Source organism: Danio aesculapii, chromosome 1 (genome assembly GCF_903798145.1).
Source record: "Danio aesculapii chromosome 1, fDanAes4.1, whole genome shotgun sequence".
In the NCBI taxonomy this organism is placed as follows: domain Eukaryota; kingdom Metazoa; phylum Chordata; class Actinopteri; order Cypriniformes; family Danionidae; genus Danio; species Danio aesculapii.
Window position 1 is genome coordinate 25,089,731 of NC_079435.1, and position 27,190 is coordinate 25,116,920.

The window sequence follows — 27,190 nt, forward strand, 5'->3', positions numbered from 1 at the left end:
GGCTACTGTGGAAGCTGCTCTCTCATTGCCTGTAGGTAATCGCTGATGTTATTATCAATCAGAACTCATTTCACAAGGCATGATTTGAATCGCCGACAGGTCCATATATTTAGCATGCCAAATATCTGACGGGTCTCGGCGACTCATCGGCGATTCTCTCAGATCGCATATTTGATAGTTCACACTGACCGAGCACCAATTTGCCTGTGATTTCGAGCATTTGTTGGTGATTTCTCAAAACCTGTCAAAATCAGAGTTAAAATCATGCAGTTTGAAATTAGCATTACAGATTTTACATGCTAAACTGGGTCAACTTGCTTTGGTGTTAACCGGATGAGAGGTGACGTGTGGAACACAACAAACAAACTACCCTGACAGATGCTCACCAATGGCCCAATGGTGCCCAACGGGCAACCGTCAAATTGGCCTCTCGTGTTCACGTGTTAATATTGCAGTGAAGAAAAAATAAGATATTCTTGACTCCTTTACACATTTTGTAAGCTCTTCACTAGCGATGAAAATATCATTATATATGTACGCACATACAATGAGCACATTTAGATCAGCACACAAAATTGTTATGGATGTTTGATAGGTTCCCTTCACTGCCAAAGTACAAGTGTGAAAACTAACTCATTTCATGATTCAATTCAATTCAATTCAATTCACCTTTATTTGTATAGCGCTTATACAATGTAGATTGTGTCAAAGCAGCTTCACATAAGAGGTCATAGTAAATAGGAACAGTGTAGTTCAGTTTGTAGTGTTTAAGTTCAGTTCAGTTTAGCTCAGTTCAGTGTGGTTTAATAATCACTACTGAGAGTCCAAATACTGAAGAGCAAATTCAACGATGCGCAGCTCTACAGATTCCGAACCATGCAAGCCAGTGGCGACAGCGGAGAGGGAAAAAAAACTTCACTAAAGGCGGAAGTGAAGAAAAAAAACCTTGAGAGAAACCAGGCTCAGTTTGTGCACGACCATTTTAATTTCTCCGCTGGCCAAACGTCTTGTGCAGAGCTGCAGTCTCAGTGGCGGAGGCTGGAAGCTGGCCTCAGCGAAGACTCGTCTGTCTCTGGAGCGTCACAGGAATCAGTCTCATGTTCTCCACTCTTCCATGACCATCACAGTAGCTGCTCAGGATTCGGCCAGGTCCAGGATATAAAAATCCTTGGGAACCTTGACTTTGTTACATACTCAACTATTCATGTCATGAATGTGAAAGAGATTTTGTGGATGCTTATAGTTCAAGTTGCATTATTGGCATGACATTTAGTAGGATTGCCAAAGCATTTTAGATATGTATGATTTGTAATATATTAACATCATCAAATTAATAAAATATACAGTAAATAAGAAATAAATGACAAAAAAAAAAAAAACAATTCATTTGATTTTTTGATTATAACAATTACAATAATAATAATAATAATAATAATAATAATAATAATAATAATAATAAAGATTTAAATAAGAGACATGAATTTACATTAACCATTTCTTATGCTGTGTAGGGTGTATACGTATTTTGCAGCTAGTTAGACATCAATTCATCCTCTCTAAGAACATGATAAAGTTTTTCTGAGTCATTTAAATTTAAAAATGAATTAATTAATATTTCATATTTCATATATAAGTGTCAGTAAGTGTTTTTTGTTGAGTTATGACATTTCAAAGTCACTTAAACAAATATATCACAACACGTTTCTGTATATGTCATGACAACTTGACATTCATAAACAGGATTGTCATGAAGCCATTATATTTATGTTTTGAATTTTATAACAGCGTCATTAATACTTTCTTGGACCTACAATGGTACAAGCTGAATTTATCGTTAAATATTAATGACACTCTTAAAAATTCTTTGACAGTGTAATGACGCTTTTAATGAGACTCTTTAATGACAAATACAGTTTGTTCCACTGCAACCGTGATCAGAAATATATTCATGACACAATTATAATGGCCTCATAACAGTCATGTTTATGACAGATTTATGACAAGTTATATTGTCTTGGTAATGTCAAGCTGTCAAGACAAAGATTAGAGCCATTTTGATGCATTTGTTTGTCAAGTTGTCTTAAGCCTAGTTCACACTAAATGATTTTAAACATCAGCAGATTGCTGTGCTGTTCACACTACATGACTTGATTTTGTGTCTTTTAATCGCTGTGGTGTTCACACTACGTGACACTACTTAAATGATCCACAAGAGGGGGTCACACACTACATGATCTGACAACAACTCGTTCGCCAACAGCTCAGTCAAGCTACCAAACCACGGCCAATGAAATTTAGAGAGAGAAGTTGTCAGAAAAAGCTGAACACTGCTTGTGTGCCGATTACATCACTGACAGCGTTTCAAGCTTTCAAAGGAGCATTTGAAAACATCGTCAATCAGCTGATGCGTCAGCGGATTAATCGCTCATCTGCAAGGTTCAAGTGGAGGGATGTGGCTTTAACACTAGAATACAGAGTCATTCAGAGAGTTTTTAATATTTGTAATTTAATAAGTCTTTGAAATAAAACTAACATATCTATAACACCCTGACGTTTCCTAAATATCTGTGTATTTCTTTCTAACATTGTTATTTTTTGAATTACAAAACAGTAAAGAACTGAGCATTTTTACCTTTAATTATCATATTGGTCAAAACGACTGCATGCATGTCTGCTACTTTTCGCTGCGACTTTAAATATGCATGCATTTTTGCCTAGCAACTTCCTGCTGACATAAACATAACTTTCTGATAGCAAAAACATAAATTTACTTCAGATATATTTTTTAAAACAGCATATTCTGTGCCAGGAAATAGCTCCTGTTTGAAAGTGAAAATGAAAGCGAGCCCCAGACCTTTGCATGTTCTTGTATCTTAATTACATATTTATAGGCTGTATTACCGAAAATTATAATATTTTTAGGGTAATGGTGTCATTAAATATGATGACAGACATTCAAAGCTTAATATTAATATCTCAATAGAAGCTTTGGATGTAACTATAATGTGACAATATGACGTTTTATATGAGAACAGAATGAGTCAGAATGAGCAGTATGGTAAATCTAATAATTACAAAATTCTAGCTCCACTCTAGCCTACTCTCGTGTCCGTGTTGACATAGAATGAAGCGAGTGCATCGATGCCCATTCTGGCCAATCACAGACGTTTCTGTTGAGCTCCTGAGCACACAGGCATTCAGCTTGTGCTGATATGCTCTCTCATTGGCTGCAGCTTGTCACTACATCTGACCGCACGTAGGGTCGAGTCGGCCAACTGCTCTGGAATATTCAGCATGATAGATATTGGATTTCCATCTGCGAGGTGTCGGCGATGCTTCAGCGAGCCTCTTTGATGGGTCGTTCAGTAGTTCACACATAAAGACTGCCGAACACCCGCAGATTTCTTCCCGATCACAGCCCGATCTGTCAGCGAGCTCGTTAACTTCCAAATCGGGCTCAAATCAGGCTTAAAATCCTGTAGAGTAAACTAGGCTTTAGCAAACAATGTCATCTTTGCATTTAAATTGACAAATGGCAAATTGACAATTTAAATGCAAATGACAATGATAAATTGGCAAATGACACTTAATAACAGTTATTATACGCATGCATAAAATCTCATTCACAATCATGACGTGTCATGCCATGACTTTAAAGTTTAAAAATTTTTGCTCTCTTCATTTGTTTCAGAAACACAGATTTCCTTGATTTAAAATGGCATCTTTGGAGATTTTTTCTGCTGGAGATACTGTTGTCCTAAAAACCCAAAAAAAATGTAAATAAAAAAATCTTACACATACCTTGGGAACAGTATTACAAAAAATGTGGCGGTTTTAAAACCTTGACTTTTCCAAACAGCGGTATACCTTGAAAACGATTATCGTCCCATGCCTAATCACGACAGTCTTATGAACACACCTTCAGGTAAAGTGTTACCAACCATTTATTAAACACAAGGTAAAATGAGTCAAAAACTATTTTAAAAATCACAAAAACAATGCAAAATAAAATATATACATTTTAATGTCAACACAATTTTTTTTAGGAAATATTAGTAAATATTACTGCCTCCACCACTGATGGTCAGATGGTGGTTTATACATTTTAATGTAGGCCACATATCACATTGCTTTCAAAGCTACCGTCCACCACAAAGTCATATTTATGCAGATTTGGCGTTCATTTTGGACCCTGCTCACATCTACATAGATGTATGCATACAAGCCGACCCTCTCATCTAATACGAGGCTACAGAGGCCCCTCGTGCTCGCACCCAGCTTTGAGACCACTGCACTGGGCAGCTGGCACTCCCTGCCTCCCTCTACTGGCCCCTCTGGCAAAGGGTAATTAGTTTGCGCTCGCCTGGCCCGATTCCCTACACCAGTTAATGAAAAAATGATTGGGTTTTTCGTGTCCAGGGTGCGTGAAAGTTAATTCACTACACACTCAGACATGCGTTCGTTCTTAGGCGCAGACACAAAGCGAACGTACACAAATCACATAAGAGCGGCCATGACCCTTGCCTACCTTTTTTCATCTCTCTTTTTCTTTCAGATTCCTTCTCTTACTCCATCTTTCTTTGGCATTTTCATTGCTAAGTGTCTGTCACCTTTCGACCCGATGTGGGCAGTGACTCCCACTCCTTAGTTAAGACAAAGAGCTGTAATTCTTTTTATTTTTAACAGCACAATCAGTGGTCGAAAAATAATGAATTGCTCTAAAATAGTTTGTGTTCATGCCAAAGATAAACTAAATCAGTGTTGTGTGTTTTTCATGTGTGTTAGCATGGCTTAGTTCAGCGTTTTGTGTATAAATAGCCGATGTTTCTTCTTGGCTGCTTCGTATGAACATAATTGTCTGCTTTTGCTTTTTAATTTTTCTATTTTTCACTTAATTGCATGAGTTTAATGAAGTTCATTGGGTCCGCATCATCCTTCGTGAGCGTGTGTGTGTTGTGTGTAACACTGATCTTTGCCTATTGCCCCAAGTCATCTTCAGCATCACTGCAGAGGCTGTCTCATCTCTCTCTAATAACACTAATTAAACCATTAACCACTTCAAGGCAGTGATGTAGATGCTCTAGTGTCTCAATTAAGCATCAGCGGCTTCTTTTCTTTTTTTAAAGAGTCATAAACCTTTGACCCCAAACTTTACAGTACTATCAGCATACAGAAAATAATGGAAATCAAGATAATAATAAAAGTTTCATACTGCTGTTGTCCACACTGTGAAAAGTATGTTACAGATGGCTGTAACCTGCATCTTTTTCAACATAGGCTCATTCTGAAAACGTAGTCCTATCCGCTTGTTAAGTGTGACGTCACGTTAATCGGCTTCCAGGTCCAAGCGCTCTATCAAACTGTATGGGAAGACTCATCAAATGGTAATGATAAACGTTTACAAGGAGATGTAATACTTTCGAGAATCACGATCGCAATATATATATATCCATACCTAATATTTGATCACCAGAAAGTGATTCATTTTTTATAAATTGATAAAATTATGATATTTGTGATGCAGAAAGTCTAGAGATTGATTTTATATAAATTCAGTTTAAAGTGTGATATGACTAAAGAGTGGCCATAAACCAATATTTTCTCAATTTAAATGAGTTGTGGCTTGGACCCGGAAACAGTATTCCAGACGTCACTGATACGTCACGACTTATAACAAGCGGCTATACATTTCTGGAGATCGCGAATTATGAAGCAAGAAGTACGTATGGCTGCATTTCATCTCTAAAACGAACGCTACAGGGCGGTATGACGCAGTTCCTTTTCGCGCTTACTAGCTGACCACTTACCTCCATATGGACAGCTTTTCCGCTGTTACCAGTTTGTCCAGTAGCTCGCACCGGGTTATATGTTGACAGCTACAACAGGGTTCAATGCTGACAATCAAAGCCAAAATCACATGATATGATAGGTGCTTGACATGAATGACGCTCCTCATAGAGCTTGAGAAGCATACAGTTCTTTACGATCTATATCATTTGTAAAATAAAGAGTCGCAGCTTAAGGAAGCAGCATGGGAGGAAGTTGCTGCGGGCCTTGGTGCAGATGAAAAGTACAAATAAAAAGTGTATTTATATAGATAGATACAGATAGACAGAGATAGATTGATCTGTGCAATAGCCGCTGACCCGCTGCACACTGCAGAAGCAGCCAGTGTGAAAGGCAAATGCCTGCTCGCTGCTTCTGCTCTCCATACGCGCTGCTCACGCTCTACTCGCTCGTGCGGTGTGAAACAGACGTGACTCACAGCCACACAGAGCCCAAAATGGAAGTTTGTGATTGGACCAGCCCAATGTCAATAATGAAAAGAACCAATGGGCTCTATAGATTATATGAAATGGGCCGGTCTGTCCGGAAAAAAAAAAACATCTTACTTTCAGAGCGTCACTGATCACAGCATCATCAATTAATTAGGCAGAAAAAACTATAGGTTTTATACGTTGATCAGATCAGAACAAGAAACAAATTTTAAATGCTAAAACCAAGTAGAAATGTATCGACTGGACACTTTTGACCACCTCATTTAAAACACTAGAAAAAACATAGTTGGTTCCCATATAGAAACCTGATATATTTAATATATGCAACATATATTTCAAAACATTGCAAAAATGCCCATATACTTTTTTTTTCAAGTCATCGTAATTACATTTATGTACATATATATAAAAAAATTTTATATGTATAGGTATATGTCCATATATGAAACCATATATCCAATTATATCTAATATATTTGAACATATATTTACATATTTGTAATTCCACTGGTTTAAAAATATATATGAAAACATTTTTGCAATATTTTGAAATATATGTTGCCTATATAATATGAACTTGTATGTACTATATGTCATTTGCATATATTGCCATACAGTATATCAGATTTCTTTATGGGTTCTCAGCCTGGCTGGTCTTTATAACAGGGAAGGAAGGAGATTGATAGAAATGCATCACCGGCAAGAAAATAAGGATATGAGGTGAGAGTCATAAGCATTGCAAAGGCATCTATTCGCTCCTGTCTCCCCACTGAGGCATTGTGGGAAGGTGGCATCTTTTCCCTGGCAGTCCCCAGGCTCTGTGTCACACCAGAGCTGTCAGCACCACATCACGCCGCTCTGCCGCTTGGTGGGACATGAGTCAGACGCACAGGTTCATATGAGCGCTGTGACTCAGTGGAACCGTGGGCCCCGGGGTGACGAGGCTGATTCAGTGCCCTGTGTCTGATTGTGTGTTGCCTTTTCGAAGCTCGCTCATAGATTGAGGCAGAGGGCAAAACACCCACTGTAGTTTTAATTAAAGCTCTTATGCAGTGCGGGTCAGCGCGGGGGACGGCTGGGAGACGGCACACACATGGCATCCTTATTTAATTATGCGGTTTAGTGATGCTAATTCATGCTGGTAGTGTGGCACTACTAATCAAGTTGAATCTTCAAGATTTAAATATGGCCAAAATATTATTCAATAATATTAAGTTTCAGATCAACAAGTACTCAAAGGTGTCAGAGGTATTAGGAGAGGGTGCTGTGGGTCATAGTTTATGCGAAAAACAAAACAAAAAAATGAATATTCTGTTGTCATTTACAGACACTCATTTTTGCTCCAAACATGTATGACTTTCATTTATTTGTTGAACACAGAAGAACATACATGGAAAGATTGGTGTGACCACTGTTGATTGGACCATTTTGTTTTTAAATATGAAATTATTTAAAGGCTTGGGATCTGTTTCTAATGGTTTTGAAAGTTAAAATGTCCACCAATGGTGATTTATTACCTAATATAAGAAAATATTAAATTATATTTATTAATTGTAATCAAATAGTACATTTAAATAAATAGATAAAGGGCTAGTATTGTCAAATATTTTTAAAATGAAAAATTTTATATCAAATTTAAGATTTTAAGATTAATACAATTTGAACAATTTGAATTGAAGCTCTAATGCAGTGCAATATATGCACAAGGTAACTAAACATTTATGATCTTTTTCTCAAATCTGTATGACTTTTTTGTTTTGAAAACATGTGAATAACAAGATTAGAGTGAGTGAGTGAGTAAGTGAGTGAGTGAGTGAGTGAGTGTACTGTATGTATACATATCGTCACCTTGGAATTATAAGGGTCTATCTGCGTTCTGAATGATTTTGAGATATTGAGTTTCAGTGTTTTTGCATTCCATAGTAAAAAGTATGTGTGTAACATTTGTTTTTTAAATAAAAAGTCTTAAAATGTAAACAACTTGTAAAAAAAACATCCCATAATGTAAATAAGTTGTCATTTAATAAGAAGATGTCAAAACCTGAATTTTGACAAAAATGTCAGATAGAACCGTATAATTCTAAGGTGAGGATATATATATATATATATATATATATACACACACACACACACACACATATATATACAGGGTGTCCGCATGGTCTTAAAAAGTATTTTAAGTTGATGAACCAATTATGAGAAAATTAAGGCCTTAAAAGTGATTGATTAAAACGTCTTAATTGTGTTTTTACGAGGTCTTAAATTTTGTTCAAGCATTGTCCAAAGTATTTGTCTCCAAAAAAGCATAAATATATTTATTTTCCTCCTAATATTAACAATGACGTGCTGGATCCATGCGATTGGTTCGGGCTGGCCAAGCTCCTCCGTCCGGGTGATGTCATGTAATTTGCGACAAACGTGTGAAGGTGGTGTGACGCTCTTCACATGTACCAAAACAATAGAGCGAAACAGACGGCAAACTGGGAAAATGTAAGCTTGCGTACTCCAGGTTGGAGAAAGACGAGTTTAAACAGTGGATGAAGTCTGTCGCTGAAAAAAACTGCGTAATTTATTCTGTAAGCTTTGTTTCTTCCGAGCTTATATGAGTTCTGTTGTGTGGTTGTGCTCCATTGATTTATTTAACTACATTGTTAACTGCATTGTTTATTTAACTACTGTTTATTAACAACTGTTTATTAAGTTAAAGATTTGATACTGATTAGAACTGGAAGTGGCGATGAGGTCTTAAAATATTCTGAGAAGTTCATTAAAAAGTCTTAAAAAGGTATTGAAATTACCTTTAGGATGCTTGCATATACCCTGACATCAGGGTATCCGCAGGGCCTTTAACAGTCTTAAAATGTCTTGAATCTCAAAAGCTAAATTTTAGGCCTTTAAAAAGTCTTAAATCTGCTGAAATATTGTGTTGTAGGTTTTTAAATCTTTTTAAACAGGTCTTAATTTTCCTTTGTTCATGTATAGCTACCCATTCTGGCCATTAACACCTATACAATCATTAACAATACCAATATTAATATCCTAATAAAACCTTTCACTTTTTAGTTAAAAAAAGCATTCAATTACTTTCCTTACAGTAACTTTTGTTTAAAAGTTCTCCATTTATTTACTGCTGAGGATACTAACCTGACCTAGCTTTTTTATTATTAAATTATTATAGTATTATTAAATGTATTAAATTAGAATCATTATTGATTGGGCAAGTGAAATTTTTTTCAACTGGGATATTTAAATGAAATCTTTAGCATTCAGCCCTGTATAAGTCTAAAATTGCATTGATACTGGTCTTAAAAAGTCTTGAAAAAAAGTATTAAATTTAACTTGGTGAAACCTGCAGAAACCCTAATATATATATAAATTATGATAATAAAATATGATCGTATTATAGAAACTCTTTTGTGCTTTTGCTTTTTTGTAAGAGGATCACAGTAAATAGAAGAAAAGTAAAGATGGAACTTCCTGCAGACTATAGAATCTAACATCTGTTTGTTTGGAGTACAGAAAACATTCATTCTGGCCAGTTAATAATTTGTTTTCAAGAGCCAAGCTTTCACCTTCAATACCATCTCCAGTGATTCTGTATTGCAACAACATCAGACCTATCAGACAAGGCCAAACCTTCTAAATTATATAATTCACATAACAATAAAAGCATTATACATTTACTATATGTCAACAATTGTTTCATATGAGCCTTTAACCTAAAGAATTAGAAGAAACATAAAGTTGCTACTTATTCAAAACATAACAACTCTGTTGATCTATGAAAGTGTAGCATCTGAGCAATAAAAGTTTCTTCTAGAACATAATTCCTCAATTTTTCCCCAGTAGGCTTCAAACTGAAATAATGTGCCTCATTTTTTAGAGGTAAGTAATACATCAGCAGTAAAATCAGGCAGGCAAGCAAGACATCACTTATCCTTATGTCTTTTAAAATAATGATGGATTTCTGAACCTACCACAGGATAGATGGCTTACATTAGTTTTAACGAGGGCTGCAGGACCAATAAAAAGCTTGGCATCTCTGCGCATGATAACAATGAAATTGACACCCTGACATTAGATTGCCCTAGACGTATATTTACCTCCGAAGCATCTTTAAACTAAGATCGTTGTGAGGAATCAAAGGGCATTTTTAGCAGCGTTCCCTGTGAATTCTTGAGAACTTCTCCCGCTGGGCCACTCTGAGACACTATTCCCACCAGGACTTTTGGGTTTGGTCTCTGGCAGATACGAGCAGTCTCATGAAAATGTCCTTCAGGTCTTGCGCCCAAGGCCAGTGCATCTGCTCCTTAATTGCCACCATTAAATCCTCTCTCATATGCCAAAAAAAAAGCTGTTCCTCCCCAACCACTTGCCCCCCTTTTCCTTGCCGTGCCCCCATCAATCCTGAGGCAGCATTGCTTATGACAGCATTTGTAAAAAAGAAATGTTCCTATTAATAAGCAAACCACAAGTCCAATGGGATGGGCACACATTGCTGCATATCCAAAAGGTACCTTACATATTTTTTGAATGGATGAGAATTCCTGCATAACTAAATAACATAAACAAACAAAAAGAAAGAATCAGTAATTGAAATGACCTATAAACCATATATAGAGTGTAAAAACTGTATCAATTAGGAGACGCAACTGACTGCAGACAATAAAAGTAATTCGACCAACCAAAGTAAAAAGGGGCCAACAACAGTGCTATGACACCCACACCCACTGCATGTCCAAAAAAAATTAGTTATTGAAGTGACCTACAAACCAAAACATGCATCTCTGAATGCCTTGACATGATTAAAGAGCCTTTTAATTTAAAAATCGCAGACTAAAATATGAATTTCCATATTTCTTGTCTCGTAAAAAAACATTGCTTAACATTTGGCAACCTATCTGCCTCCTGTTCTGCACAGAATAATGACCAGCCGTTCATACTGCACCAGACATCTATTTGAAGGGGCTGTGTAGCATGATGACGGAATTTCTCTTCGGATTATATATTTATTTATCTATTCATTTATTTATCTCTCTTACTCTCCTTGCTTCCGGAGAGAGAAAAGGCGTGGCGCTGCATTTTAATTTGATGCTGAGCCAACCACCTTCATCAGAAGGTTAATTCAGCCGCTCTCCTCCACTTGTGTGGCATTCTCTCTCTCTCTCTCTCTCTCTCTCACTTGCGCTCTTCTAATGAAAGGTGAAAAGGAGCACACAGACCAATGTCAAGATAAAAAAAACACCTTGTTGGCTCCCTGATCTGGATGTATAGACTCATCAACATATTATCCAACACGGTGACAGAACACACACTGACCTCTTGTCAGCCTCCATGTCTCTTGGTTTCTCGAATGTACCTCCAATTAGTAGTCTCCATGTCTCTAGTATGATATTTCAAGAATTCAGACAAATTCATCTAAAGAAGTACGTACTTGTACAGCTTGTGCTTTGTGATCTCAAGGATGTCTAGAGCTAGAATGGTTTCAGCTATAATATTCCAAGATTTCAAAACAGGAGACTAAGTGAACTGCTGAAGATGTTTCACAAAAGGAGTAGTTGTGTGTAGCACTTTTTGGTCCGCACCCGGGTTTGTTTGACGTCAAAGTATGGTACTACTAAGATAGTGCCCATGCTATTGTGACAGTTGGGTTTAGGGTAGGGGTAGGTGTAGGCGATCATCAACTAACGCCCACTAAGGTAATGCCCATACTACTGTGACAGTTGGGTTAAGAGTAGGGGGAGGTCAACTATGTCATCAAGCTGCATGAGAGAGGTTGTCTCAGGAATGGTTCGTGTGAACGGTTCACTTCTTATATCAATGCAATCATACCAAATAACAGAAGTGAACCGCCAACTGTACAGCAAACTTTAGTTTTTATAACGTTCATTCATGTGTGTGTATCTCTGTCTATCACCTACCTTGGTGAGAAGCGGGACTGACCCAGTGCAAACAGTGAAAATGTCTGCTTGTCTCCACCAAAAACGACTTCTGCAGGCATGGCGTTATGTTCTGAACGTTTTTAATATTTTTGCAGCAGATAGACGCAATGGGCTCTCTGTATTTTGATTTTGGTGACAAAACAAAAAGATTCAGTAAAAGCAGAATGATCTTTATATGCGGACGTCTCCATGTTGGCACTTTGCTTTCGTAGCCGTCACCTAGCAACAGCCGTACACAAAACAGCAGCTTGATGACGCAAGCATAACGGGGCTCAGGAGAAAAAAAGACGGTGTGAGCACAAATCAACCGAGGGGGGGACAATTGATTTTGGGTTTGGACCAGGCATTTGGACCAAGTGTGAAAGCACCCTTAGAGAACTAGAGTGTGTTAGAGAACCAGTGTGTTAGAGAACTAGAACTCTCTGTTGTACAGTATCTGATTATTGTATTTTTGTTGATGTTTCCAGATCCAGAGAAGGTGAGTAGTGAGCCAGGAAATGGACTTTCCCAATGGAGACTCAACGAACAGCTCTTTCCCTGCCCTGTGTGCGGCAAAGTGTTTGGCCGCCAACAGACTCTCTCCAGGCATCTCTCCTTACACACAGGTGAGAATTCATGCTCACATCAACATTCAATCAGTCCCCATTTACATTAATACGTTAATTAATTTCAAGCACCAAAAACAAAGAGTTTTAGAAACATTGAAATATGAAAATATGACATAAAGCAATGTCTCTTTTCATTTTTTATATTAACAACTTAAGCATAACAGACACCAAAAATGTTAAGGCATCATGAACATATTTATCTGACCATCATCTTCACTTTATGCAAATTTATAACAAAATGGAGCCTAATATCTGGCTCCTTTCATTTTCTTTGAAAAATATGAAACCTCAGTCTCACTGTGTGGTTTCAGCAATATGTGCTTAATGTCAGGCTATATGCACACAATAAAGATTAACAGAGGACATGCATGGTGAAATATGAAATAGCCGTCTCTTTTGCTGAATATAATAATTAGTAAGCCATCATTTTAATATTCAACAATAATTATAAAAGTATAAAAGTACAATAAGTTTATACAATATAGGCAAGCAATTGGTCAAATGCGTGGAATCAGTGTGCGTGGTTACATTAATGAATAGGCAAATTAACTTATCTTTGCACTCAGCCAAAACACATTACCTGAGAACAAGTAGCCTAATAGATTCAAAAGACCGACTCATAAGACATAGGTCTACACAAGAGGAATTATAGATTGCGTTTAACAACTACAGAGAGATGAAATCCAGAGGCAGATTTGGGAAAGACTGGCCGATGTTTGGCTGTTCTCAGCTGGGCAGGTGTTCTCAGAGCTCCTGCTGACTGCCTGGAGCTCGAATGCGAGAATACGCTGAAGCAGCTTTCAGCGCATTCCAGAGTGCGTGTATGGTCACGTGATGTCCGTTTCTGTGGTATAGTGTGGACTGAGATCTTTTCTGAAAGGTAGATGAAACGCCAGTGTGGACGTGGATCAACTTTGTTCTAAGACACCATTTTAAACCGAAAATGTATTAGTGTAAACGGTCCCTCGGTTGGCTAACCAACATCACCATTCAATCAGTTGGCGAACCAATATCATCAGTAAGCTTGTTAGGACTTGTGAGCAAATAACTATTTTACTATTGCATTTACACACACATTACTTACAGTTTGTCTGGCTAAGAGCCTACACTAGTGATATCTGCTGGTTTCCAACAGCAGTTAGCCACAGTTACTGAAAATGTATATATTTTTACATATGTGCCCAACAACATTGTATGTTGTCATTAGGACAACTAATGCCACAGGTAAGTAAATAAGGTTCACCGGACTAGATTTCCCTTCCTTTAAAGAGATTAGGCTCCTGATTAGTCCTGGAGGGAAAAGTACCCAAGTAATTACTAAGCTGTAAAGATGTCTCCCCGAGCGGCTAAGCTCCCCTGGAGCACTGCACAACCATGACCAGCCTCGTCTGATCCTTGAACAATCACATCCCGCAGGTCCCTGAGGAGCATCAATGAGCCGACTGATCACCATCCACCCAAATACATCTCTGTCTAGAGTACAGAACAAATAAGTGTATAAGTCATGTGGGGACGGTGGGCCTCAAGAGATCTGATCTTAGAATGGGCCACCTTATAAACATCATCTATCCACAAGTGTCTTTTTTTGTTTGTTTATAAGTGCTCTTTGCTTTGTCTCTACAGAAGAGAGGAAATACAAGTGTCATTTGTGTCCATATGCAGCTAAGTGCCGAGCCAACCTCAACCAGCACCTCACCATCCACTCAGTCAAACTGGTGAACACAGACGTCGAGCAGATCGTTACCGCTGTTACCAACGAAGGCCCAGAGCTCAAAAACTGCCCCTACTACTACAGCTGCCATGTCTGCGGCTTCCAGACAGAGTTCAATGCTCAATTTGTCAGTCACATGTCTCTTCATGTGGACAAAGAGCAGTGGATGTTTTCTCTCTGCTGTAGCACCTGTGAGTTTGTGGGTGTGGACGAGGCCGAGATGAAAGCTCACATCAGTGCAGGGCACGCAGGTAAGATCTCACCAATCTAACATTGTAGACTTTCTGGATAACTCTGTATGTTTGACTCTGTGTCCTAACTACATGCGAACTGATCTTTCGCATGTTAAAAGGAGTTTTTGTCCTAACCATCCACGAAAGCGACATTCAAAATGTCTGCAATGTAACATCTGAACAACAGCTTGTAATTTTAATAAGGTTAAAGAGATTTAATATGTATTATTAAATTGTAAATCTTTCCATTTAGTTGGGAATGCAGTGCACTACTTTGCTTTTCTGAATATTGATATTCCAAATGTTCTGTCGTGTTCTGTCTGGTGAGAGGACAAAAATTGCTTGTTGCTGGAATCTTGCATCACATGTTATTAGGATATGGTGTTTTTAACTTGCTTAACTAGCAGGTTTGAAAAAAAAAACATGCTGGTTAGACAGCTTTAGCAGCTATTTTTTTTTTCAGTGAACACCATGGCAATTCTGACTTTACAGCTTGGCCAGCATGCAGTCCAGGGGTGTAAAAGGGCTACAGTCCATGGAGAGTGTCCGTATGTAAAATTTGCATTCTGCCCTCTACCAAAAGCCACTGTGGACCACTCCAAGTGTCTTTGCCTTGTGCTCTTTTGCCCTCTTTTCCGCCAACTAATGGCGCCTTCTAATGGTCACAGTCCTGCAGACATTTGCTTCAGCCATAATTAAAGGCACCTGATCTAGCTAATGAACTCCTTCAGGCGTGTTTGGATACTGCAGGTATGGTCAATCCCAAATGGCATCCTAGTATTTGCAGTCTTCCTCAGACTTCAGACTTAAGTGACACAATGCCTCACAATGCCTCTTTTTAACTAAGCAGTTCTGTTCAGTACATTCAAAGCAGAAAAGAAAGCAACACCACTTGCGCTTTCCACACTCTTTTAGACGCCCTCGTAAACAACAATAGAGGACATACAACAGATTCTGTTCTTGCTTCTTGGCATGTGGCTGGTTTTGTTTGAGCTTGGTTTGACCATGGCTCATTGCTGCGCATGTCAATGTTTTATTATGATGCTTTATAAACTAATAGTGTTCTGTTGTCCTAGGTACCTTTTGGAAAGGGTGCCATAAAGTAGTATGGAAACAGATATAAATGCATACAGTACTGTACTGAACCTCTGAGTGGAAAAGGTCATTAGACTGTTGAGTAGAAATTTGCACAGAGCTCTACTCAGTGCAGCCTCAGCAGAAGTATGCATCGCAGGAGAATAGCAGCCACAAAGGGAAAACTCGCGAGCACCCTAAAATGATGAATGGGACAGCCTACAGTGCTTTAGATTTAACAAACACACATGTAGCGGTCATTGTAAGTCCACAAGTGCACAAGAGGTGTGCCATTTGGGATTTGGCCTGTGTGTAGGAACTGAAATCTCTGTGGGACCTTCTGTGGCCCTCCAGAAGCTGAGTTTGTCACCCCTGATCTAACCAGTTTAAACCAGTAGGAACCATAAAAACCCCTCTGATCTTATTTGAAACATTTGGTAAGCTTGGCACGAGTCCACTATAATATTTGCATTTTTCTTTTGAAACTCAAAGTGCTTTAGCTGAAGTTGTAACTAGGTGAGTTCTTAATGCAGGCTCTAGACTCGCTTAAAAAATGACTAGAAGGTCATGGGCTTTTAAATCACAAGATTTTGGAGCCAAATGTCTTTATTAGTTGACAAATTACACATTTAAATTAGACTTAAACAAAAAAAGGACTTGTGGTTTAATGAAGGAATCTGTTGTGAAATTTAAATCATTTGCTGCAGTGAGTTTATTTCAAAATGTGAAACTGACCAATTAATGGAGGTTTCAGACTCTTTTGTGAACCTTTGGGACTAAACCGTTAAAGTGATCATTCATATGTAGTGAAAGACAGAAAACACTGACTTCATTTAAGCACATAATTAACTACTGATACTGCGGGAATCCACAAACATTTTGTCTTCTGCCAAGATTTTTGTTCCAATACTAGACACATACACATTTAATGTGTAGTATTTATTATTTGACTGTTCACATTAGCAGTGTTTGTTTTAATTTTATTATTAGAATAATTTTTTAGATTTAATATAATTTTTATATATTTTATATATTTTTCGACATTTTAGCATACACATTTACCCTGTTTTACAACATGATGCTCTTATAAATAGCATAAATAACCACAAAATCTGTTTGTCAGCTTGCAAGATTTTGGGTTTGAGGAAAGACTGTTTGACCGAACACTGAACAGGATATGAAATTAATGCCATAGGGAAACCTGTTTGAAAACTTTGGGTCCATTTGGTGGCGCTAGTGAGATAGAAATTACACCGGTAAAGTCTGTATCGCTGGGCGGGTATTGTTGACACAGAAACTCAACAGGATTATTACAGACAAACACCTTAATCTTCAGGTTGTGCGTGGGGTTCATTTTTAGTCAGTCATGGAACTGACTGAGGGTTCACGTTTGAGTGGGTGTGTGAGTTTATATTTAACTGCAAGGCCTGGTGTTATTAGACCCAAGGCGGCTGAAAAATCAATAGCCCTAGTCGCACACAACTAACCATCCAAGTAACCCAACGCCGCGATGTCTCCCACACTCACCCTCACGCCATGGAGCTTGAGTCCACTTTCAGCAAGACAGTCTGTTCTCAGAGTGACAGCAAAAGAACAAGTTGGTTTGTCAACTGCGATTTAGCACCCTGCTACAGACACCCCTTACTGCAGATTGGCTGACCTCAGGTCAGTGCCTACCAGCCAGCACTACTTTGTCTCTTGCTTTGGAAGGTGGCTGAGTGTAACGGCTGCCACTGGGGTGCCCGTCTGGCAGCTGTTTTCTCCCATCACACATGCTTAGCATTATACTGCAGGTGTTTAGCTAAACCTGGACGCTAATTCTTCCTGATGTATCTCATGCAGTGTCTAACTCGTACAGTAGCTGTTGAGAAGTCTAGCTCTTCGTAATGCATAAGAGTCACACAGAGCATCTGTATTCAAAGATGTCATTGCGGCTGACAGGAGATTAAACATGACCACCTACTCTGTATTCCACATGCATTCTTTCAAAGGAACGGAAGTCTTAACATGTGAGTGAAGCGCGCGTGCAAGCTGGTATCGGCCATTTCATGAGCTATGAGAGCCCTAGGGGAGAGCCGTGGCCTGAGATGCTCCCGCCATCTTAGCTGTGGCGGCCCTGACCTAGGCAGCCCCCCTCCCCTGCCGCTCTCAGGCACAGCGTAGATCAATAAGAGTGCAGGCTTGAGTGTTCTGGCTGCTTGGATACAGAAGTCAGGCTAAACCCGCAAGAGTGCCTCTTAGGGAAGAAAGCCCGCCTCCCGACTTTTAAGGCTTAATACCGCACTGCTCTAGGCATACATATTCCAGCCCGACTCACTGGGCGGATTTCGATCAATTGCAGGATTTTTCTGCCTTTTGCTTTACTCATTACAGAATTCATTATCAAACCTTGAGCGCTGAAAGACGCTCCTGTCTAATTCTCTCACGGCTTAAGCTAAGCCGAGTCTTTGATACCATCATGTCATTCAAAAACCAAGTTTGTCTTCTATTCAGGAAGTGACCCTCGATATCTCTTTGCTTCTTTTTTTTTTTTAATCCCACACAGGTCTCAATTCTAGAAGCCCTCTGAGTGAGACCAAGAGCACTTCCTCCTCTCTGTCAGCCCTCAGCGACTCCCTCAACAGCTCTGAAGGTGGAGATGTTGCCCAAGGTAACGAAGAACTAAAAAGCCTTTTGGCTCCGCCTTCATCTGTGGGAAGCCAATCAAGCTTAGGCCCAGGAACAGAGGAAAAAGCAGAGAAAGGTGAGACTTTTAGCGGATACACATAGCGGATTTTATCCCTGATTAAAAGTGAACTCAAGCATGTTTGAAGAAGTTTTACATTTCAAAACCATGAACAGTTCTGAATTAGGAGGAAAACGCCATTTTCGTAGGTGGCTTTATAAAAGATGGCCGCCATGTTGAGATTACATGACCATCTTAGGGTGCTATTATATTAGATATTAGATATTTCTTCAGTGCAAAAACCAATCTCAGAATTCAGTCATTAAAATGGAATTTGATGTATGATGCAGAAGGTGTTTAAAGTCTTTAAAGGGGTGGTCCACTACGATATCATATTTTAAACTTTAGTTGATGTGTAATGTAGCTGTGTGAACATAAACTACAGCTCTGAATGTAATATGATCAAAGTTCAATGCAAAGGAAGATATTGGCTTTTACAGAGTTAGCTTAGCAAAGCCTAATGCAAACGAAATTTGGGAACTACAAAAAAATACATCCGGACTAGTGAGATTACAAACGCTTCAGGTTACGTGCATTCACCACACAATACACCCAGAGGCAGAGGCACTGTAATGTTATAGCAGAGATAGCTAAAACGTTGTCTAAATGCTGCTATTTTCACAAAGCTCATTCTGTTTCTGTATTTGGCCTTCCAAGGGACACGAGACAAAGAGAGAAGTGCTTAGTTTATTTAATTATGTTGCAGAAAATTATAAAAAATATATAGCTAGCATTTGACTAAGGAGAGCTTCGAGAATCTCTCCCAGTTCAGTGCTGGATTCGGCTAAAAACTCCTCCAACCGATGAGGCTGTGGATTGTGAGCCACAACCTGTAAGTATTTTTATTTAACTACATGCACAGTTTCTAGCTTTAATGGTATGTTGTAGCAAGGATGTAAAGAAGGACGTAACCAAGGATGTAAACTACGGGAAATGCTGTTTGGCACCACTAACAATTTCGCTTCAAATTCATATTTATACATCAAACTGCTGTAAACACACAATCTTCAGCAGCGCATGCAGTGTCTCTCTATGCGGACGCTTTCCGTGCGTTCGACATCTCAAATAACAAACTCGCAAAAGATATCTGAACGTGTCGGTGCCAATAGCCTACTGGTACTGTGCGCCGACATATAGCACAGACGTGCTCACGGTGACCCACGTTTGATTCCCGATTCTTCCCCTCTCTCTGTTCCCTATACTTTCCTGTTTGAAATCTCTACTATCCTATCATAATAAAGGTGAAAAAACCCTAAAAAAATAATAATAATTATTATAAAAGATATGTGAATGTTTTATATTACTTACACATGCTTATTCCGAATATATGTGAAAGAGCAGGCATAAGGTTAGCTGTGTCCTTTTCATTTTCTGTCTGATTCAGGCAGCTAACACTGCTAACAGCTTCTTTGTTTACACAGCACAAAAGTGCATGTTTGTAGGGGTGTGACGTGGTGAAGTGGAGCTGATCCACGATTTACAACACAACCAAGCATTAAAAATGCACTGTGGACCACCCCTTTAATGCACAGTTTGTTCCAGTCCGTTTAATAAATGCCCTACCCTCAAACATTAGTAGTTATCATAGTAACTCAGCAACAGTTATCTTAGCCATAATTCCTCTGTGTATTCATGAACAAGGGAGCCGATGGGGATTAACCACTGCATCAATATGCTTATAAATATTTGCAATGAGGCAGGTAATAGATGCTATTGTGAGCTATTAGATATGACTGTGTCATACACACTATTTCTCTCACGCACTTTATGTCCCTGTGTGGCTGTCGATTGCTAATTCAATGCTGGCAAATGTAATTATATATATATTTTTAATCATTTTTACCCATTCTGTCAAAAATTGCTCTGTTAGTTTTTGTTTTTAAAATAAATTAGTCCACGAAAAAAACGATCTAGGGAAAAAACGAAATAATAATAGAATAAATGTATTAATTCCTTTCAATAAAAAACTCTTAGCTAAAAACTGAATATTAATATTTACACGTTCAATTCAATTCTAGTTTATTTGTATAGCACTTTTTTCACTAATTATTGTTTCAAAGCAGCTTTACAAAAGGTGCACATTATTGCATTACAATCAAAATAAGTTAGTTAAAATCATTCATTCATTCGTTTTATTTTCGGTTTAGTCCCTTTATTAATCCACGGTCGCCACAGCAGAATGAACCGCCAACTTATCCAGCACATGCTTTTACGCAGCGGATGCCCTTTCAGCTGCAACCCATCTCTGGGAAACATCCATACACACTCATTCACTTATACACTACAGACAATTTAGCCTACCCAATTCACCTGTACCGCATGTCTTCGGACTGTGGGGGGAAACCGGAGCACCCGGAGGAAACCCACGCGAAAGCAGGGAGAACATGCAAACTCCTCACAGAAACGCCAACTGACCCAGCCGAGGCTCGAACCGGCAACCTTCTTGCTGTGAGGCGACATCGCTACCTACTGCGCCACCGCATCGCCCCTCAGTTACAATCAAATATAGTTAATATATACAGACATAGATAGCCTGCAATTTTATTATTATTACTGTAGGTGATGTCTATGTGTAGATGATTAATGAAGTGTATTTATGTATCAAGTGTACGCGTTGTCCTTAAAGTCCTGGATGGTTGACATCATCTCTTCGTATGTGTCGTCCTTGAAAATTATAATGCTTTTTTATAATGTTAATAAATGCATATCGTTAGAAGTTTCTGTTCATCAGCAAATCATTTTATAAAATCTCACAACCCTTTAAACATTGATGACAATAAAATGTTTTCTGAGCATCAAATTAACATATTACAGAAAGTTCATTAGGATAACATAATATTGAGGACTTGAGCAATGGGTCATTAAAATTCAGCTAATTCCAGACTAAAATGTTTTAAGTTGTAAACATTAAATGATAATATTTCACAGTCTTAATATTTTACTGTCATTTTTGTTAAATAAATGCAGGTTTGGTAAACAATTTTAACACAAAAAATAAACATACAGATCCCACGTTTTTGATGCAACAATGCAAAAAATAAAAAATCCTAAATAATATAATAATATAATGTATATAAATGATAATGAGATGTATTTCTTCTTCTCTCATCCCGACCTAATCTTTCAGGCTTTGAATGCGTCTTCTGCAACTTTGTGTGTAAAACTCGACCCATGTACGAGCGGCACCTACAGATCCACCTGATCACGCGCATGTTTGAGTGTGACGTCTGCCACAAGTTCATGAAGACGCCCGAGCAGCTCCTGGAGCACAAGAAGTGCCACACCGTCCCCGCTGGAGGGCTCAAGTAAGGAAAGCAAGTACAGCACGTGCCTCCCTGCAACCTCACAAAATCCCCAAAAACCCACCCCCCAGCCCCATACCCCCTCAGGCAGGACACATGCCAGATTTAAACACAGTCTATCCAGGAGCACTGGTCGAGGATCAGGCTGGATTCATAACAGAAGGTATTCCAGAAAATGAGCAAAGTTCATTGAGCAGTGCTTCAGGGTAAACCGTTCTGTAGAGCCACATGTAGCATGCTATAGACAGAGAACGTTCCTGAATGTGCCTAAAAATAGATCAGTACTATGCTACTTAGTCAGATTTAAACTCATGACATTCTAAATCTGTTAAAATATATATAGTATAGAAAATAGTACATGAAATTGATTTAGTTTAGATGCAAAAAACAGTTAAGTGCCATCTGAAATTTTCTTCTAAAAGGTTCAGTAGTTTCACTTCTATGGTGATAAATATGTTCTTTTGTTATAAAGTACTTTAAAATGTGCATTTTTTATTCGATGTTTGAAGTAATCTGAACTTAAGCACAGAGCAGGAGCAGAGAGGATGCGACATTGATTAGCGCCCCCCTTTTTAAAAAACAGCCAATAGCATTTTGTTTTTATCAAATGAGAAGCATCTTGAAGGGGACGGGACATGTCAGATACTAGAGAGCATTTGATTGGTCAAGATTTGATGACAACATGAAGTATGAAAAAAAAACCTTGATCCATTTATGTAGAAGTGACAAACTGTAAGCTTTAGATGTTTATATCAGTTTTATATCTTCTAAACGCAATTTCTGTCACTATTTTGGAGCACACTAGCTTATAGACATCCTTAAGACTAACATACCGATACTAACATCTAAGAAACTTTATTTTAGCTCATTTTACACATGCTGGTTTTAGAAGAGTTTTGAGAAGAGATTTGTGCGTTTGATCTCTTTGTGTGGTAAAAAAAATATGGCAGCTGTTATTTCTCAGAAATTCACCATATATAATATTTTATTTGACGTATTTAACTTATATTTACAGTAAGAAAAACGAATATTTCATGAAGCCATAAAGTTAATATACCTACCTGCTAAAGTACTGAAATGTGTTTTATCCAGCCTGATCTCACGAGAAAACGTATGTATTTTACGTTTTGTCACTTTAGTGGCTAATTCGTACGAATTCATACAAGTTCATTCGTACGAAATTGTAAGATTTTAAAAAGGAGGCGTGGCAACTAACCCCACCCCTAAACCCAACCGTCATTGGGGGATGAGCAAATCATACTAAATCGTACGAATTAGATTGTACGAATTCATATGAATTAGCCACTAAATCAAATAGTTACGAATTGCTGTGAGATTGTGTTGGTTTTATCTTTAGAATAGACTAATAACCAACTTAAAGATGAAGGTGGTAAGGAGAAAGCCACAGTGTGAATAAATGTTCTCAAAGTTCATCACCAGCTTTAACACACAGGATTAAATATAATGGAGTCAATGATTATTACAGCAAACCTTAAACAACGATCATTAAAAAGAAAAAACATCAAATATGAGTGATACAGAAAATTCTGGGAATATCGATTACACTTTATTTTCACCGTAAATTATTAAAATTCATTTGTGAATTTAGACAGACTTTCTAAAAAAAAGGTCTCAATCTTGTAAATTGAACAGTGTTTTTATATCTAGTTACATTTATTACAGTTTTGACTTATTTTACTTTTGGTTAACTTACAGTTAACAAACTGAAATACTTTAAGAGCAGCATTTTGATGCTGTTGAAATTACGATACGTTTCATTTTCTTTTGTAGAACAGAAAATTTGTCATTTTGCTCTTCAAGTTTCAAAGTAAAATATTTCCATATGATGTGTCTTTTGAAGCCACATGTCATATGTTTTGAGGAACGATTGATTCAAAGGTTAAGTTGGAATAATAATAAAAGTGTAATAATTTTTTGTGTAATAATAATATTAACAATAATAAATGTGGTCTGTTCCTTAGCTTTAAACTATAGAAGACTATAAAATAATATAGGACTATACAGAGAAATATACTGCACCCAGAGAATCCGCAGATTTTCAAAGATTGCTGACCCTGTCATTCCATCTATAAACATATTGTAAATATACATATTTATTTAGGTTTTAATATTTATTTCAGTTCTATTATAATAGCATTTTAACGATTACATATTATTGAAGATTTAAATGTTAAGATTATTTGTGTACAATACAATCTGTAAAGTAATATTTTCAGTTTATGTCTTATATGAGCAAACTGCCTAATTATCTGAAAGAATTTGCATTTTAAACCTTAACCAAACTTTCTTAAAGATTTCTTAATTATAATATTTAATGTTTTAGCTCAAACTCCTAAAAGATACTCTTCTTCTATAGAAATTCACAGGTTTTTTACACAATTCCGTAGAGAATTGTTGGCAGATTCTGTCTGGCCCTATGCAGGAGTTATATGGACTATTTTATGGTTCTTTTGAATCCATTTGAAGCTTGATATTTTTAGATTTTTTATTAATTATTATAGCAAATATAGAAAAATGTATTAAATTTGGCTTTTGAACAACATGGTGAGTAAATAATGATTAATTATCCTGAAAATTTGAAATCTTCAATACACCTTTACTGCCCAAAGTTCCCCATAGGTAAAATTATATATAGAAGTGACCACATAAAATCCCAGGCACTTTCAGGAACGAGACCCATCCTTTGGAAAGCCTGTGATAGACATTACTGCAAAAGGTCTGGGCCTGCATGTGAAAATATATCTGAAGAAATCATAACAAGCCAGTCAGCACTTGTCCATCTGTTAAGCAGCTCCACTTGCCAAGACCATTAGGCTACAGTTCACACTGTTCTTTCTCAGCCTGTCATAACCGCCACCACAGTTACAACAACACGTTTAAACACAATGAACACTCATCTGAAGGCTAATAGACACCCTATTTCCAAACGCTCACAAAGACACACTGACCCCCAACTTGAAATATCCTTTTGTTTGTTTTTTCCTGAAACTGAACAAACACAAAGTCCAGTCTTTGATATTTTCTGTTGTATTTGTCTAGTTGTTTGACATACATAATTCATGTCTTAAGATCATGTATTTCAGATTTCATTGCCTCATCTTGTCATTTATGGCTATGCTTTCCCATGCTAGACACATTTGTTAGCTTGTAGTTATCACTCATTAGAGCGCTTGGCCATTACAAGTAGCAGGTAAAGGAGGAAAATAATGTAGATCAATAGCAAACCTCTATCTTGGAGGGACAGACAGCACTTTACTGAGGATCTTATTTGGCATTTCAATAAAAAGCAGGATAAGAAGTGTCATCAGGGCATTTTCGACTCCAAATTTGCCCTTAAAATTTAAAAAAATAATAATTTAATTATTGGGATTTTAAGATATTGATGGCTGGGAATAAAGTCAGGCCTTCTTTATTCTGCCTTTTATTTAAAAATGTATAAGATGGGAACTAATTCAGGAGAGACTCGGGATGTAGTCTACGGTTTATTATTCTGTTTAATTTTTAGCTCTCTTTTATTAAAGAGGCTGAAAACAATAAAATTACAATCCTCCATTTAATATTTTGCATTCCCAGTATTGGGCAAAACTGCTCTTTCTTGGTCAATATCAAGTGATGTTTTGACTATGTGTTCTTGCTTTTTGAATCTGTAATGGTTCAATGACTCTGGGGTTTAAGTATGTGTGTGCGGTCGGCGTTAATGTTACAGTATATGTATAGCAGCTGACTGCTTACAAATCACTGCATGTTGTTGTTGTTTTTTTCATGGGATCTTTCTCCCACAGCAGGGTTCCAGTCGGCTGCATTAACGTCTGCTTATGAATATTCCATACAAGTGTCATAGTTTGGAACTGGACTGTATATTTTGGTATATAAATACCTGTACTTAAGTGTCCTTATCTTAGACATTCAAAGGATTCATGTTCAGATGGATCACCTAAATTGCGTAGTATAAACAGAACTATACTAACTGAGACATAATGTAATGTTATAGAGCTGATTAACATTTTTCTTTGTGAAAGTCTTTAATATGACTTTCTGGAATAAAAAAGTATGATTAACCATGTCTGAGTATTTATCTGATAGTAAAGCCTGCTTTTCAACTGTTTTGAGCCAGCTAATGGAAAGCTGGTCTGTAATTGTACCAGTGGCTTACGTCATTTTTTTCTGCTGGCACACAGTTTATATGTATGTTCTAATACATTAGATGTGATTTATGTGAACATACAAGTACATTTTTGTAATAAAAAAAGTAACATTTTTGCAATATTTTGAAATAGATGATATTTTATATGTGAAATCCAAATGTGAACCTGTATTTCATACAGTGCTCAGCATGTACAGTTGAAGTCAGAACTATTAGCCCCCCTGACACTTCTATACAGCTTAAAGTGACATTTAAAGGCTTAATAGGTTAGTTAGATTAACTAAGCAGGTTAGGGTAATTAGGCAAGTTATTGTATGAGGATGTTTTGGTCTGTAGACTATCAAAAAAAAAAAGCTTAAAGGGGCTAATAATTTTAACTTTAAAATGGCGTTTAAAAAATTTAAAACTGCTTTTATTCTAGCCAAAATAAGACTTTCTCCAGAAGAAAAAATATTATCAGACATACTGTGAAAATTTCCCTGCTCTGTTTAACATCATTTTGGAAATAAAAAAGAAAAAAAATAAATCAAATGGGGGCTAATAATTCTGACTTCAACTGTATAAGTACACCCCTAACAAATCTATCTTTTAAACTCATATTTTTAATAGGAAGCTTTACAATATTATATATGTGCATATACATTAGATTAGTCAGTACTGAAGCCAAATTTGGAGCTTATCTAACAAAATAACTTACAATAAAAAACTAGTACACCCAAATGTATATGTTATAGAAAAATATGAAATACAAACTTAAAAAAAAGAGGAAAAATCAGTTTTAGTTAAAAATGTAGTTGACATTTTGTAGGTTTTTTGCTATATATATATTTTTTTCATTTAATTGTATTATCTTTCGATTTGTAAATATGTTTGGTGACTAAAATATTATTTTAATTAAAATATCTGTTTAATAAATCTGTTTTGTTTAAATTCACCAAAATACATTACCTGTATTCACTGAGAAATGGATCAAAATATTCATTTTCATAATGGGGTGTACTCAATTACGCTGAGCACTGTAGATGTGATTTGCATATATCAGATTTCTATATTGACACTGACAGGGTTTTGTTATACTGTATGAAGAAACATTTGTTTACAAACAACAAAAGAAACAAGAACAAAAATTCACTTTAAAAACTAGTGCTTTTTT

General features: G+C 37.2%; 1 protein-coding gene across 5 annotated transcripts in view; it reads left to right on the top strand.

Moving 5' to 3' along the window:
* The window catches only part of znf827 (zinc finger protein 827), a 140,925-nt gene that overhangs the window by 108,684 nt on the left and 5,051 nt on the right, over positions 1 to 27,190 (top strand). For 4 of the 5 annotated variants that reach the window (XM_056457800.1, XM_056457792.1, XM_056457766.1 and 1 more), the window contains exons 9-12: positions 12,687 to 12,824; positions 14,451 to 14,789; positions 18,391 to 18,588; positions 21,698 to 21,875. In XM_056457800.1, coding sequence (XP_056313775.1) covers positions 12,687 to 12,824; positions 14,451 to 14,789; positions 18,391 to 18,588; positions 21,698 to 21,875 — 853 coding nt within the window. The remainder of the gene's footprint in view (positions 1 to 12,686; positions 12,825 to 14,450; positions 14,790 to 18,390; positions 18,589 to 21,697; positions 21,876 to 27,190) is intronic. The other variant, XM_056457783.1, reaches the window with a different exon arrangement.